Below are 13314 nucleotides of genomic sequence, written 5' to 3' on the forward strand. Positions count from 1 at the left end.
CGGAGGTCCCTTGGGTTTATTCGCAGCGCTCTTTACAGGCAGCCCCGCATCCCCCGGCGGCGGGGCCCGGCGCAGAGCCGGGGTCGCTGGGAGGCGGGGGTGGCGGCCCCGACGACCCCTCCTCGTCGCGCCCCCCGCGGCCCTTGCCGATGGCCAGGCGGGGCCGGCCGCGCTGCAGCCCGTCCAGGAGGGCGCAGGCCTGGCAGAGCGCGCGGCTGGCCAGCGCCCCGCAGCGGGAGCAGGCGCCGGGGGGCGGGGGCCGCGCGGCCGGGGCCAAGGCCAGGCGCTCGGCCGAGTGCACCAGGTCCAGCGCCGCCGACGGCCGCGCCGCCTCCAGGAGCTTGAGCAGGTGGCGCGCGTGGCCGCGGAAGGCCTCGGGCGCGTAGACGCACTCCTCCGAGAAGTAGTCCAGGCGGCGGAAGTGCGCGTACAGCACCACCTCCTTCTGCGAGGCCAGCTGCAGGGGGCGGCAGCGCGGCAGCGCGCCCCCCTCGCCCCGCGAGCCCAGGCCCCCGCCCCGGGCCAGCCGCCCCGCGTCGCCCCGCAGGAAGTTCATGAGCACGGTCTCCGCCATGTCGTCGGCGTTGTGGCCTGGGGGAGAGAGACGGGGAGCCGGTGAGATGGGGGCGCCGCCGTGGGGCAGCAGGGACCCAGACCGACGGGGAGGGGCCCTGGAGAGCGGCACAGAGTGGGCGACCCGGGCTGGAGACCCCCACCCCACCCCCAGACACTGCAGGATGCCAGGACCAGGAGAGAGATGGGGGGGGGGGGGGCGGTGCGTGGAGAACAGCAGGGAGGGCCGGACAGGGCCATGGAGACCCCTGGGCACCACGGGACAGCCTGGTGGAGGTGGGCGGTGGGCACAGTGAGAAACGAGAGGGGACACACAGGCCTCCAGGAGGCAACCCGGGGTGCCCTCATTTGCCACCCACGTATCGCCAACCAGGCCCTGTGCCGGCTGCTTTTTCAGGAGGGTAGTAGAAGTGCTTTATGCCACAAATATCTTTTCAGTCTCAGTTGAAGGTGTACGTCACACGGCACCGGAGAAGTCAAAGCGGCCTCTAACGGTCAGCGGAGGTTGTCAAGTAGGCTGCTGTCCCAGTGCCGGGGAATGCGGATCACCGCGTGCGGGAAGGCCAGCGAGAGCTTCAGTATTTACCCAACAGTCACCATAAACGTCACCTAAACGTCTACCTAGTCTGCATCTTGTCGTCTTATGCTTGAGTCTGTCTGGTCCGACAGACACTGGTCTTCTTGGGGCTTCTCCAGTTGGCCACACTTCCCCTCCTCAGGGCCTTTGCACCAGCCACCTCCTCTGCTCAGACCCCAACAACTGGGTCTGCCCTTCACTGGTTACTCAGACGGCCTTCAGGTCAGGCTCACTCAGGAAACACTTCCTAACTCCAGGCTTCCCCCTTCACTGGGTCCTCCTGTTGTAAACTGGCAAAGTCTGTGTGATTTTTCCTTAGCAGCACTTACCGGGTTATAATTATGGACATGATGGGAGGGCAGGGGCAGAGGCTGTCTTGGGCAGCATCAGGACGCAAACATCTCTGTAAGGTCTGCTGTTTGCCAGTCTCTGGTCTAAGTGCCTCACACAGAACTCACTTTATTCCCAACGACCCTGGGACCTCGATATTATTAATAACCCCGTTTTACAGATGAGGTAACCGAGGTTAGGTATTGCTCGAGGCTACAAAGCCTCTGGTACAGAGGAGATGGTCAACAGTCACGTGTTGAAGCAACGGTTGGGAGAGAGTAAGTTCTCAAGTTCTCAGAGAGAAGAGGCCGACAGAGAAGGGGGGTCTAAAGAGTTGCGTTTCAGACTACAGATGGCTTCTGATGGGTGGTGTCACTTCACTCGCCTCCTTTTGTGAAGGGACACAGAGAATGTCATTTTGAAAACTGCAGGGAACACAGCCCCAGCCCCCGGAGAGCACCCCTGCATGCCTCCACCGCCAAAGCGAAGGCAGTGACTCAAGGCTTGCCGCGCCCAGCCCCGGCGCGCACACACTCTGCCCACGCACCCTCAGCGGGCGTGCGCACCCCCTTCTCGTGGAGATCCCCCACTTCGGGCACCCCCGGCGTCTCCTTCACCCCCTTGCTGGGCACGCGCCCAGCCCCCTTGCAGCGCCCGCCCCGCGCCCCTCGGCTGCGGCGCCCGCGCTCACCCGTCACGATGTGCGTGGCTCCCACGAGGCGCGCCCCTTCCTCCAGCGCGCGGCGCCGCAGGACCCCGCAGAAGGTGCAGCAGGCGCGGCTGCGGCCGGAGCCGGCCGTGCTGCGGGCCACGGCGTCCATCGTCCAGCCCCCGAAGAGGTCGGCGTAGGCCACGACGGTGAGCGGGAGGTCCCAGCGCGCCGCCTGGCGCCGCACGGCCGCCAGCGCCGCGTCCCGGTAGCCGCCGATGCCCTCGTCCACGGCCACCAGGCGCAGCGAGACGCCCAGGCGCGGCGCCAGCTCGCGCAGCACGTGCGCCAGCACCGTGGAGTCCTTGCCGCCGGAGGCGCCCACGGCCACCACGGCGCCGGGCGGCAGCAGGCGGCCCGCCAGCACCGTGTGCAGCACCTCGGCCTCGAAGGCGGTGCAGAAGCAGGCGCCGCACAGCGCTTGGCCGGAGCGCGGGCGGCGGAGGGCGGCGCGCGCCGCGTGGCAGGAGGCGCACTGCGGAGCGGGCATCGCGGGTTCCGGGCGGGCGGGGAGGAGTTGGCTGCCCCTGGACAGGGAGAGAGGGGAGGCAGGTTACGTGCGGATTCCGGATGGCGGGGTCGATGCCTCCGGGGAGCCTGCCTGGTTAGCGCCCAGAGTGCATATACCCATTGCCTGGAACCCTCTCCCAGCACATGTGCAGGATTGGCACCTTCAAGTCTCAGCGTAAGCTTTTCATCATTCATTCCTTCGTTCAACAGGTATCCATTCATTGCCTCCCATCTACCCAAAATGCGTTGGATACTGGAACAGCAGTGAACAAAATAGGAAAGGTTGCAGGCACGACGTTCTAGGGGAGGAGCCAACCCATGATAAGTAAATAACCAAGACACTTGACAAATATAAGGAGTAATATGAGGGAATTATCCTCTGAACTGGGGCCAGAAGGATGAGAAGGAGTCAGGCAATTAGATCAGGGTGGGAAGAATGTTCCAGATAGTTAACAGCAAAGGCAAAGGACCTGAAGGGAAGGGCCTATATTCAGTTGTTTGGAAAGTGAGTTATGGGTGAGGACAAGAGAAGATCGGGGGCTTGGAGGTTGGCAGGGTGAAAAGGTTGGATTTTATTCTGAATGAGCTGAGAACCGTTAGATGGTTGAAAGCTGTGGAGTGACAGGATGTGATTTATATTTTGACAGGATGCCTCAGGCTGCTGCGTGGGAACAGAGAGTGGAGAGAGTGAGGAGGCTCCTACAATGGTCCAGATGAGCCGTAATGTGGCTAAGGGCTGAGTAGAGGCAGTGGAAGTGGAGAGGAGTGGTCATATTCTGGATCTCTTCTGGAAATAGAGTAGGTTGGACTCACACGAGACTTGGTTGAAAGAGGCAATAAATGAGAGAAACAGGGGACTGACGACTTCAAAGTTCTGCCTTCAGCACTTGCAAGGATAGTGGGACCATTTCATGGGGAGGACGTGGGAAAGAGGGAAGAATAGGGAAATACTGCGAGAGGCGTAGGTTTAGTCCAGAGAATCTAACTTTGTTTGGGCATGGTAATTTGGAGGTCCTTTGTTTGCTCTGAAGTCTTTCCTGAAACCTGAGCTGGGTCTGGCGCCTCCTCTGGGCTCTCATGGCCGCCTGACACCCCCTAGGCCAGCCCTGATCACTCTAGATTGTAACCAGGGCAGAGGAGGCTGCGTTCGAACCGCCCTCAGGTTGAGGGTGGAAGCTAGGAATCAGAACCTAGACAGGCTCCAAAGCGGGTCAGCAGGGGCACCGGACACAGGCGTTGGGGGATCGCGGAGAGCGGTGCCATCTCTCCAGGGATGCCTACCGGAATGCGTGGGAAGGTAAGATGGAGACCCTCAACTCCTACACCGCAGCACGACAAAGAGCGGAGATCGGCCCGCTGAGGAGGGGAAACTCACGTGAGTAGAACCCGCGCTGGGAAGTCCAGGCTCCGAGAAAACGCGGAAGCCTGTGGAGGGACTACGATTCCCAGAAGGCTTTGGGTTTACCCGCCTACGACTCCCAGGTGCCGGCGCGGCGGCTTGGCCCGCATCGCCTTCAGCTGCGAGACCAGCTGGGTGCACACGCTGCCAACCTCGCCGTGACGTCACGCTCTCCGCCCAAGTCTCCCAGAGTGCTCCCGGCCCGGCCGGCACGTCTCCCGTCTGCGCCTGCGCAAAAACAGGTGGGCCGTCTGATTTCTGTGTGCCGCCGTACACTGTGCACTTTATTCTAGAGAAGGAATGAATGCTTTCCAGATTTTCTGGTCTTATGGAAGTATGATAGAATTTATGGTGCGACTGGAGAGTTGTCGGGGTGGGGGGAAGAGAGGGATAAGGGCACGCAAGGGAGAGGCCGCGCGTGCAACCGCACATTGCAAGGCTTGGGCTGCGGCGCCCGGCGCAGGGTGCACGAAGTGGGCTTTTATGCGCTCCGCCCGCAGGCGTGGGAGTGGGTGCGCGCGGGTTCCCAGAGCCGCGGCGGTGCGGGCTGGGGGCGCCTTGCGTCCGCTGAGCCGACAACGGGCGGTTTGCGGTTCCCCACGCGGGTACCGGGCTGGGGGCGGAACCCAGTGGGCAGCTACGCTCAGGTGTAGCGCACGGACGAGTGCGCGCACCTCCAGCCTTGTGGAGTTGAAGGCAGAGCTCGAGATGGAGGACAGGTGAGCCCCAAGACACGGAGGGTTTCCGAGGACACAAGCCTCCGAAAGCAAAAAACCGAGCACTCTCCCGGGTGCTGGGGCACATTTGAGTATCTGAAGCTGTCGCGAGGGTTGAACCCTGGTTATCGGGCTCCTACGTTAGTGATTTCCTGAGGCTTCCTGTGTGCCGGGTCCTGCCCTGGGGGACACAGGAGTGTCATGCCTGGGTGGGGAGTTGAGGGTGATGAAGCTTGATGTGGAGGGACCAGATGTCAGGGGCTGCGGGAACCCAGAGGTTACAAGTGCCGCTAGCCAGGACATGGGGGAAAGAACTGCGCTCGCTGAGCAATTAGCAGGTGCTCGGCACGTACCGTCTCACATTCCTCCTCTGTAAAGTGCGCCTAACAACAGAGGCTGCCCCACAGGCTGTTTGTGAACATAAATGAGTTAATATGGCACGTGTGTATGCGCCAAACAGTAAACTTTCATTATTCTCCTCCCATTTAATTCTCCTAATCAAGGTCGGCTTCTCTTTGGGGACCAAGCCTAATAGTTCTCTTCAAGAAAGGAGATGAAGTTTCAAAACTGACAGTTTTTAAGCCAGTCCTCAGTTTGGGGTGGTTTTGTGCCCCAGGGAACATTTGGCACTATCTGGAGACGTGTTTGGTTGTCACAACCACGGACCAGGGCAGGGGTGGGACTGGTGTTTGGTAGGTAGAGGCCAAGTGTGGTGCTGAATACAGTGTGCACAGGCTGGCCTCTTACTGCAAAGAATTATCCAGTTTGAAACGATAGTGCCAAAGCCGAGGAACGCTGGCCTGAGTGGTGTTCTTCTGTGATGTACATTCATTTTTCTGCCCCAAAACTAGTATACAAATTGAGGTGTTTCTGTGTTGGTTTTAGTCTCCTACTTTGCAAGTTTCTCTAATTAAATGTTTGAGTAGATCTCAACACCACCTGTATACTTTTGAGTGAGAAGTTAATAACAAGGATTACCCTCAAGACTAGACGTCATTGGCAACAAGAGGATATGAAAGCCAGCCTGCGCCACTTGCTTAGTCATGCGACCTTGAACCTTTCTGTGCCTCAGTGTCCTCTGTGGGGGTGATAAAGCAGTTGTTGGGATAAAGAGGTAAATGAGTTAACATGTAAAGCTTGGGAGTGCCTGGGTGGCTCAGTCGGTGAAGCGACTGATTTCGGCTCAGGTCATGATCTTGCGATTCGTGAGTGCAAGCTCCGCGTCAGGCTCTGTGCTGACAGCTCAGAGCCTGAAGCCTGCTTCAGATTCTGTGTCTCCCTCTCTCTCTCTGCCCCTGCCCCACTTGTGGTCTGTTTCTCCTTTTCTCTCTCTCAAAAGTAAATAAACATTAAAAAGTATATTTAAAAACATCATATAAAGCATGAAGGTCAGTGCTTGGTGCTTAATAAGTGTTTGGGGTGGGAGTGTGCTGGTCCCTTATGTCACTTCCCTGGGGTGGCAGTGGTTGGGAGTGTTGAGAATGGGACCAGTCACTGTAGTCTTTAGTGGCCACATTCACCAGCAAGCTGGCACAGTTTGGGCAGAGGTTCCTCACGGATGTTTTGCAAACATTTTTATGTTTTGTTTGCTGCAACATGTTAATTAATATTCCAGTGGAAAAGACTGTAAGTTGGTGTTGGGGGTTTCTGGAGAGGGCAGATGACTAGCTCTCATCACCTGCAGGGTAAGGTTGAATCCCTCAGCCTGGTGTTTGCAACCATGCCCTTGATGACATTTTAGCCTCTCCCATCCCTGAGATTCTGGCAGGTCCCCCACAATCGCCAGTGAAGTAACTTTTCTGCCAGGTGTTTGCACGTTTTGTCCTCTCTTCCTGAAGACCCTCCCTCCCTCACCCCTCCTCCCCACCACACTGATTCCTGTTCGTCATCCGAGTAGCCATGTGGATGTACTTTTTCCAGGTAGACTGCGGGACCCATCCTACCTTGCGCTGCGTTAACAAGCCACCTCTAGGCTCACTTTGTCAGAGGCCCCGTCACCTTGGGCTGTGACTGTGACTGTTTCAGTGTCTCTTTGGGTTGGGAGCTCCTTGAAAGAGGGCTTTGGTTGGATTTGCATCTGGGTCCCAGCGTCTAGGCACAAGGCCTCGTACAGAACAGGCAAAGTACTCAAGGCCCTTGCTGAGATGTTGCTGGCTTACCTCTCCTTTCTTGTCCCCTACTGTGATCTGTAGCCCAGTGAGCATGAAGCCCAGGCAGGAAACTTGCCACGTGGTATTGTGGTTAAAGACAGAACAGCTTGGTTCTGATCGTGGGATTACCAACCTGGTTGTGTAACTGTGGACAGCTTACATATTCTCACCTGTAAGGTAGAAATAATAATGGTACAGCCTTCACATGATGAGAGCAGTGGTTCTCAATCTGAAATGATTTTCGCCCCCAGAGGACATTTGGCAGGGACAGTTTTGGTTGTCACACCTGGGGTTGAGGCATACTGGCATCCAGCAGTGTTACAAATCTCAAACACACAGGACAGCCCCAATGGCAAAGAACTAACATGCCCAAAATGTCAGTAGTCCTGAGGTTGAGAAGAGGGCACACTTGATGAATACTTGTAACAGCTCTTGGGCCACAGTAAGTGCTCCTTAGATCTGGCTGCCATCACCTCCACTACTTACGCGTGCCAAGCTCTCTGGTGACTCCTTCTCCCTCTGCCTAGAGTGTCTTTCCATCACTTGGCATTGGTGTTGAATGCCTACTTACCCTTCTGGAACTACCCAGAATGCTACCTCTTTGGGGAATCCTTTCCTGACCTCTGTCACCTTCAGCCCCCAAGACCCCCTCAACCAGGCAGTGGAAAGAACTCTGGAATCACACAGAGGCCTAGATTCAGATTCATGCTCTTTTCTTACATCTGAGTGACTTTAGACCTCAGTGACCTTATCTGTGAAATCAAAGGGTGGCTTTGAAGATGAAATGGATCCACACTGGGTTAGTGTTCGAGGACTCCCTTTGTGGATTACATTAGTTTATAAACCCTAAAAGCTTAGTGTTGGTTTAGATTAGGGGAAATTGTTGGGGTGCCTGGGTGGCTCAGGCAGTTGAATGTCCGACTCTTGATTTCGGCTTAAGTCGTGATCCCAGGGTTGTGGGATCGAGCCCCGCATCTGGCTCTGCGCTGACAGCACAGAGCCTGCTTGGAATTCTCTCTGCCCCTTCCCTGCACATGCATGCACTCTTTCTCTCTCTCTTTTAAAATAAATGAATAGAGGGGCACCTGGGTGGCTTAGTCCGTTAAGCAGATGACTTCAGCTCAGGTCATGATCTCGCGGTCCGTGAGTTCGAGCCCTGCATCAGGCTCTGTGCTGACAACTCAGAGCCTGGAGCCTGTTTCAGATTCTGTGTCTCCCTCTTTCTCTGACCCTTCCCCGTTCATGCTCCGTCTCTGTCTCAAAAATAAATAAATGTATTTAAAAAAATAGAATAAAATAAATGAATAGATAAATATTTTTAAAAATTTAAATTGATATCTGACATTTTTCAACATTAAATTTTTTTCTTGTCACTCAGAGCCAGAAGTCATTATACATTGTATGAGGTGACAGGAGATGGGGATTGTTTGTTAATAGAATGACTATTTTATGACATGATTCACATAAGCTTTAGGTACCTAAGAGAAAAATGCACACCATGTCTAATGGGGATCATTAATTTTTTACCTGAATATTTTATTTGGTGTCACTTGAGAACTTTGTCCCTGAAAACATTCCAATTATTATTATTTTTTTTAATTAGCTCCTCTAAGCTGTAATGCTTTGGTTGTTCTGAATACAGGATGTCCCGACATGGACCAAGAGTCACCTTCGAGGGGTAGAGTAGACGTACACTCCTGTGTGGGGAGTTGTGTATACACCCCATTCTGAAGACCTCTTTTAGATAAAACAGGTTCTATATATACAGATACGTTTCCCACCTTCTTGAACGTACATCAAGAAGCTCAGGGGTTGCTTTAAAGCGAACACACAGTCTGGTCTGGGGCATGTATGTCTGAGCCTATCAGATCCAGCCCGAAAGAGAACTTCCCCGTGAAGAAGAAAATAGGTTTCATTCTTACAGAAGAACCACATTTCTAATGTTAGAGTTTCTTGGGAATGAGGGGCTTCCGGATGGCTTGGTTTCAGCATCCTCCCTCTGGTTGGCCATGTGTTTTCTGGAGAGTGTGGGCCTGGGAGGGTCGGTAGTGTGTGTGACAGGTCAGCCAGAGGCCCTCTCCCTTTTCGTGAAAGAGGGACCTGATGAACGTGGGTTGGGGCAGAGAGAACGCTAGGCATTGGCATCCTCAAACCACAGCCCCCCTCAGCCTGACTCCAAAAACAGAGCTGGGGGCGGGGAGTATGTTAGGAACCCTCCAGGAGGAAGGGACTACTTCCTGGGCGGAACCAGAGAGTCTAGACTCCTTGGGGGAGACTCTGGGTCTCCTGGGTCATAATAGGCTCTTAAGGGATGTACAGACACAACATGGCAGCCAGACAGAGCCTGCTTTCTCCAAACGCACATACACCTTATTAAATGAAACTTGGAAACCTGTCACTTGGAAAATGTGGGTGTGCTAATTTGAGTCACATAACATGTGTGAAGGTTGCTGTTTAAGACGTTAGACTTTTTTTCTTGAAATCTTACATAACTTTGGGAAACCATATGCAATTGATTTTATCCTAGCTGGTTCACCTTTCAACACTAGTGGAATGGATCCTTTTCTGTTTTTTTTTTTTTTAATTTTTTTTTCAACTTTTTTTAAATTTTATTTTTGGGACAGAGAGAGACAGAGCATGAACGAGGGAGGGGCAGAGAGAGAGGGAGACACAGAATCGGAAACAGGCTCCAGGCTCTGAGCCATCAGCCCAGAGCCCGATGCGGGGCTCGAACTCACGGACCGCGAGATCGTGACCTGGCTGAAGTCGGACGCTTAACCGACTGCGCCACCCAGGCGCCCCCCTTTTCTGTTTTTTGAAGAAGTAACAGGAACACACTCTTAGGCTTTCACACCTATAGTCACACAGTTATGCTGCCAAGTTCTTTTTAAAAAAAAAAAAATTGTTCAGGGGCACCTAGGTGGCTCACTTGGTTAAGCATCTGACTTCGGCTCAGGTCATGATCTCAACGGTTCCTGAGTTCAAGCCCCGAGTCGTGCTCTGTGCTGACAGCTCAGAGCCTGGAGCCTTCTTTTGGATTCTGTGTCTCCCTGTCTCTCTGCCCTTCCCCAGCTGACACTGTCTCTGTCTCTCTCTCTCAAAAATAAACATTAAAAAAAATAATTGCTCATAGTTGGGGCGCCTGGGTGGCTCAGTTGTTTACCCGTCTGACTCTTGATTTTTGCTCAGGTCATGATCTCACAGTCGTGAGATCGAGCCCCGAGTCGGACTCTGCTGAGCATGAAGCCTGCTTGGGATTCTCTCTCTTCCTCCCTCTCTGTGTCTCTCTCTTTCTCTCAAAATAAAAATAAAGGAAATCATTGTTCACAGTTAAATTTTTGCCACCAAGAGCCCAAATAACAGTAACACCCTGTCTTAAGTCATAACCTCTGTACTTGCAACAGGGATTTGTGATAAAACGAGGAATGAGAAAATGATGGCTCATAGTCTACAAAACTCGCAGGCTCTACAGTGCCTGTGGCGAGGGAGGGGTTATGTTTACTGGGCACTCCAGGAGACAAACCACACTTCCGATAGCAGCCTTTCCTGTCCCGCAGGAGGAGGAGGGAGTGTGGAAATGTGGGTCTGAGGGGGTCTGGGTGTTCTGACATCAGATGGTACGTATCCACGCTTGCTTAGTTGCGGGCTCCACAGAAACCACCAGATGCAGCTGAATCCTGTGTGAAGAATCATGTCTGGGGCGCCTGGGTGGCTCAGTCGGTTGAGCATCCAGCTTAGGCTCAGGTCGTGATCTCACGGTTGGTGAGTTCAAGCCCTGCATCAAGCTCGCTGTCAGCACAAAGCCTGCTTCGGATCCTGTGTCCACCCCCACTCTCTCTCTCTGCTCTTCCCCCACTTGTGCTCTCTCTCTCTCAAAAATAAACAAGCATTAAAAAAAATAATAATAGGGGTGCCTGGGTGGCTCAGTCGGTTAAGCGTCTGGCTATGGCTCAGGTCATGATCTCGCGGTTTGTGAGTTCGAGCCTTGCGTCGGGCTCTGTTGCTGACAGCTCAGAGCCTGGAACCTGCTTTGGATTCTGTATCTCCCTCTCTCTCCGCCCCTCCCCTACTTTTGCTCTTTGTCTCTCTCTCAAAAATAAAGAAACATTAAAAAAAAAAAAATAATAATCATGCTCCCAAGAGCACATATACCGTGGAAAACTCCTCGTTCCTACAAGTTCACTGACCCCCTGCCTAGAAAGGGGAAACAGTCACCTCCAAGTCTCTGTCGGCACCTGCTCGGTTTACATAGCAGCTGGACACCAGCCAGCATGGCAGGACTACGGCACCGTCCACACCCGCAGCATTCACAGCTGGGAAACGGGCATTAGGTGAGCCCTGCTGTTTTGAGCCCAGCAAATACATTCATAAATGGCTGCTGGGGCAAGTCTACCAGGATGCTTCAGACACTGGTTTTGGTCCCAAAGGGCAGCACCAAATCCAGCTGAGGTTCCTGAGAGGCACTTGACGATCCGTTGTCTTCTATGTGTGAATGGGATGCTTTTCCGCCATGTTTGGGGGTTTTGTTTCTTCTCGCTTTGCTTAAAGGAGGGGTGTCCGAATTCAGGAGTGGTTTTCTATCAACAACGCTCCTTTGTAAGCTGTCTTTCCAGCTGGAAAGCTGAAGAGAAATTCTGCCAGTGGGTAGCTCTTTCTGCCTGTCCCACAACAGAGAGTTTGCAGCTGAAATTGGACTCTCGTTTCAGGGCTCCAAAATTTTAAGGATTTTCTGTCCCTGATGACATTCGTGTCTTGCCCCACATTTGAGATCCAATGAGATAATGTTTTGCTTCATCTAAAAGCGTGCTTGTGGACTGACTGACAAGGACACCGGCCTGTGTGTAACCATTCAATGCCCCTGGACCCTCCCCCTGCCCACCTCTGGACCTTTCCACCTCCTCCTCGTCCTCCAGGGCTCCATTTAAGTGTTACTGCCCAGAGTTAGTCTCTGTTTCTTTACTCTTGATCTGTTTCCTCCTCCACCCCCTTTTTTTTAAGTTTATTTTGAAGTGGGGTGCAGAGAGAGAGAGAGCGAGCAGGAGAGAGGATCCACAGCCAGATCCCCCCCGTGGACACCAGTAAGGAGGACCTGCCCAGCTGCCCCCTCATCCCACCCTACATCAGTAAGCTTGTTGGGGCGTCCCACACTCCCCAGCCCTGCCTCTGGCCAGTAGGACTCCCTGGGGAGCAGGGCAGGACCTGGAAGCAGAAGTTACAGGGCTGGTGGCCCCAGAGGTGATGGAGAGTTTTTGCTGATCATGTGTTGCTGCATCAGAACCACCCACCCCAGAACTTAGTGTCTTTGTTTTTTTTGTAATTAAAAACAAAATTTAAATTTATTTTTAAAAAATTGTATTATTTTTGAGAGAGGGAGAGTCGGGGAGGGGCAGAGAGAAAGGGGGACAGAGGATCCAAAGCAGGCTCTGCGCTGTCAGCGCATAACCCAGTGTGGGGTTCGAACTCGCGAACCATGAGATCATGACCTGAGCCGAAGTTGGATGCACAACTGGCTGAGCCACCCAGGCGCCCCAGAACTTAGGGTCTTTAAACAGTCATCAGTTCTCAACTTGTATCTGGGTCGGGAGTTTCGGGAAGGGTCCAGCTGTAAGAAGGGCATTTTGGCTAGGAGATACTGGTGTGGCGTCTTTGGCAAAAATACCGGCTGCTAGAGAGAGGGGGAGGAGCCACAGTGGGGGGGGGGCTGGTCACCCCTCGAACCCCCTCAGTGAAAGAAAAACCAAGGAGGGCAGTCTAAGTGTAGGGAGAGTGGGTGGTCTGAGAACCATCCCAGGGGAGGCACCCTTAATAGAAAGTTGGGGTGCCTGGGTGGCTCAGTTGATTAAGCGTCTGACTTCGGCTTGGGTCATGATCTCACAATTCGTGAGTTCAAGCCCCGCATCGAGCTCGCTGCTATCGGTGCAGAGCCCCCTTCAGATCCTCTGTCCCCCTCTCTGTGCCCCTCCCCCATTTACACTTGCTCTATCATAAATAAACCTTAAAAAAAAAGTTACTCTCCCACAGTTCTGGAGGCCAGAAGTCCAAGGTCAAGATGTCAGCAGGGTGTTCCTTCTGGATGCTCAGAGAGAAACCATCCTATGTCCCTCCCCTAGCTTCTGATGGCTGTTGGCTTTCCTTGACTTGTAGGCTCATCACTTTAATTTCTGCCTCCATGGCCGTCTTCTCTCCAGGTCTTCACATGGCCTTCTTATGAGGACACTAGTCGTTGCATTTAGGGTCCACCCCAATCCGATACTTCCGCATTTTAATGTCTACATCTGTGTAGACCCGGTTTCCAAATAAGGTCACATTCCGAAGCTCTGGTGGACATGGTTTTGGGGGGACATGATTGA

General features: G+C 53.8%; 1 protein-coding gene and 1 long non-coding RNA gene across 3 annotated transcripts; one reads left to right on the top strand and one right to left on the bottom strand.

The window, feature by feature from the left end:
• Positions 1-4182, bottom strand: LOC122494787 (cytoplasmic tRNA 2-thiolation protein 1). 2 transcript variants are annotated; one of them, XM_043600236.1, is made up of 3 exons: positions 4075-4182; positions 2172-2716; positions 1-591 (listed from the first exon to the last, which is right to left on the bottom strand). In XM_043600236.1, the coding sequence occupies exons 2-3, from the start codon at positions 2677-2679 to the stop codon at positions 17-19; spliced, it is 1083 nt and encodes a 360-aa protein (XP_043456171.1). In that variant the 5' UTR covers positions 2680-2716; positions 4075-4182; the 3' UTR covers positions 1-16. The 2 variants fall into 2 exon arrangements, with proteins under 2 accessions (XP_043456171.1, XP_043456170.1); XM_043600235.1 differs by having other exon boundaries at positions 3981-4105.
• Positions 503-1204, top strand: LOC122494810. Its single transcript, XR_006300277.1, has 2 exons — positions 503-615; positions 1012-1204. It is a non-coding gene; the product is annotated as an uncharacterized LOC122494810 (long non-coding RNA).
• Positions 4183-13314: the final 9132 nt, after the last annotated feature.

Source organism: Prionailurus bengalensis, chromosome E2 (genome assembly GCF_016509475.1).
Source record: "Prionailurus bengalensis isolate Pbe53 chromosome E2, Fcat_Pben_1.1_paternal_pri, whole genome shotgun sequence".
Classification (NCBI taxonomy): domain Eukaryota; kingdom Metazoa; phylum Chordata; class Mammalia; order Carnivora; family Felidae; genus Prionailurus; species Prionailurus bengalensis.

Bases quoted from the DNA above. Each gene is read 5' to 3' on its own strand.
- LOC122494787 (XM_043600236.1), bottom strand. From the start codon at position 2,679: ATGCCCGCTCCGCAGTGCGCCTCCTGCCACGCGGCGCGCGCCGCCCTC. The intron at 592-2,171 runs GTGAGCGCGGGC...TCTCTCCCCCAG, and splicing joins AGCCACGCACATCGTGACGG to GCCACAACGCCGACGACATG.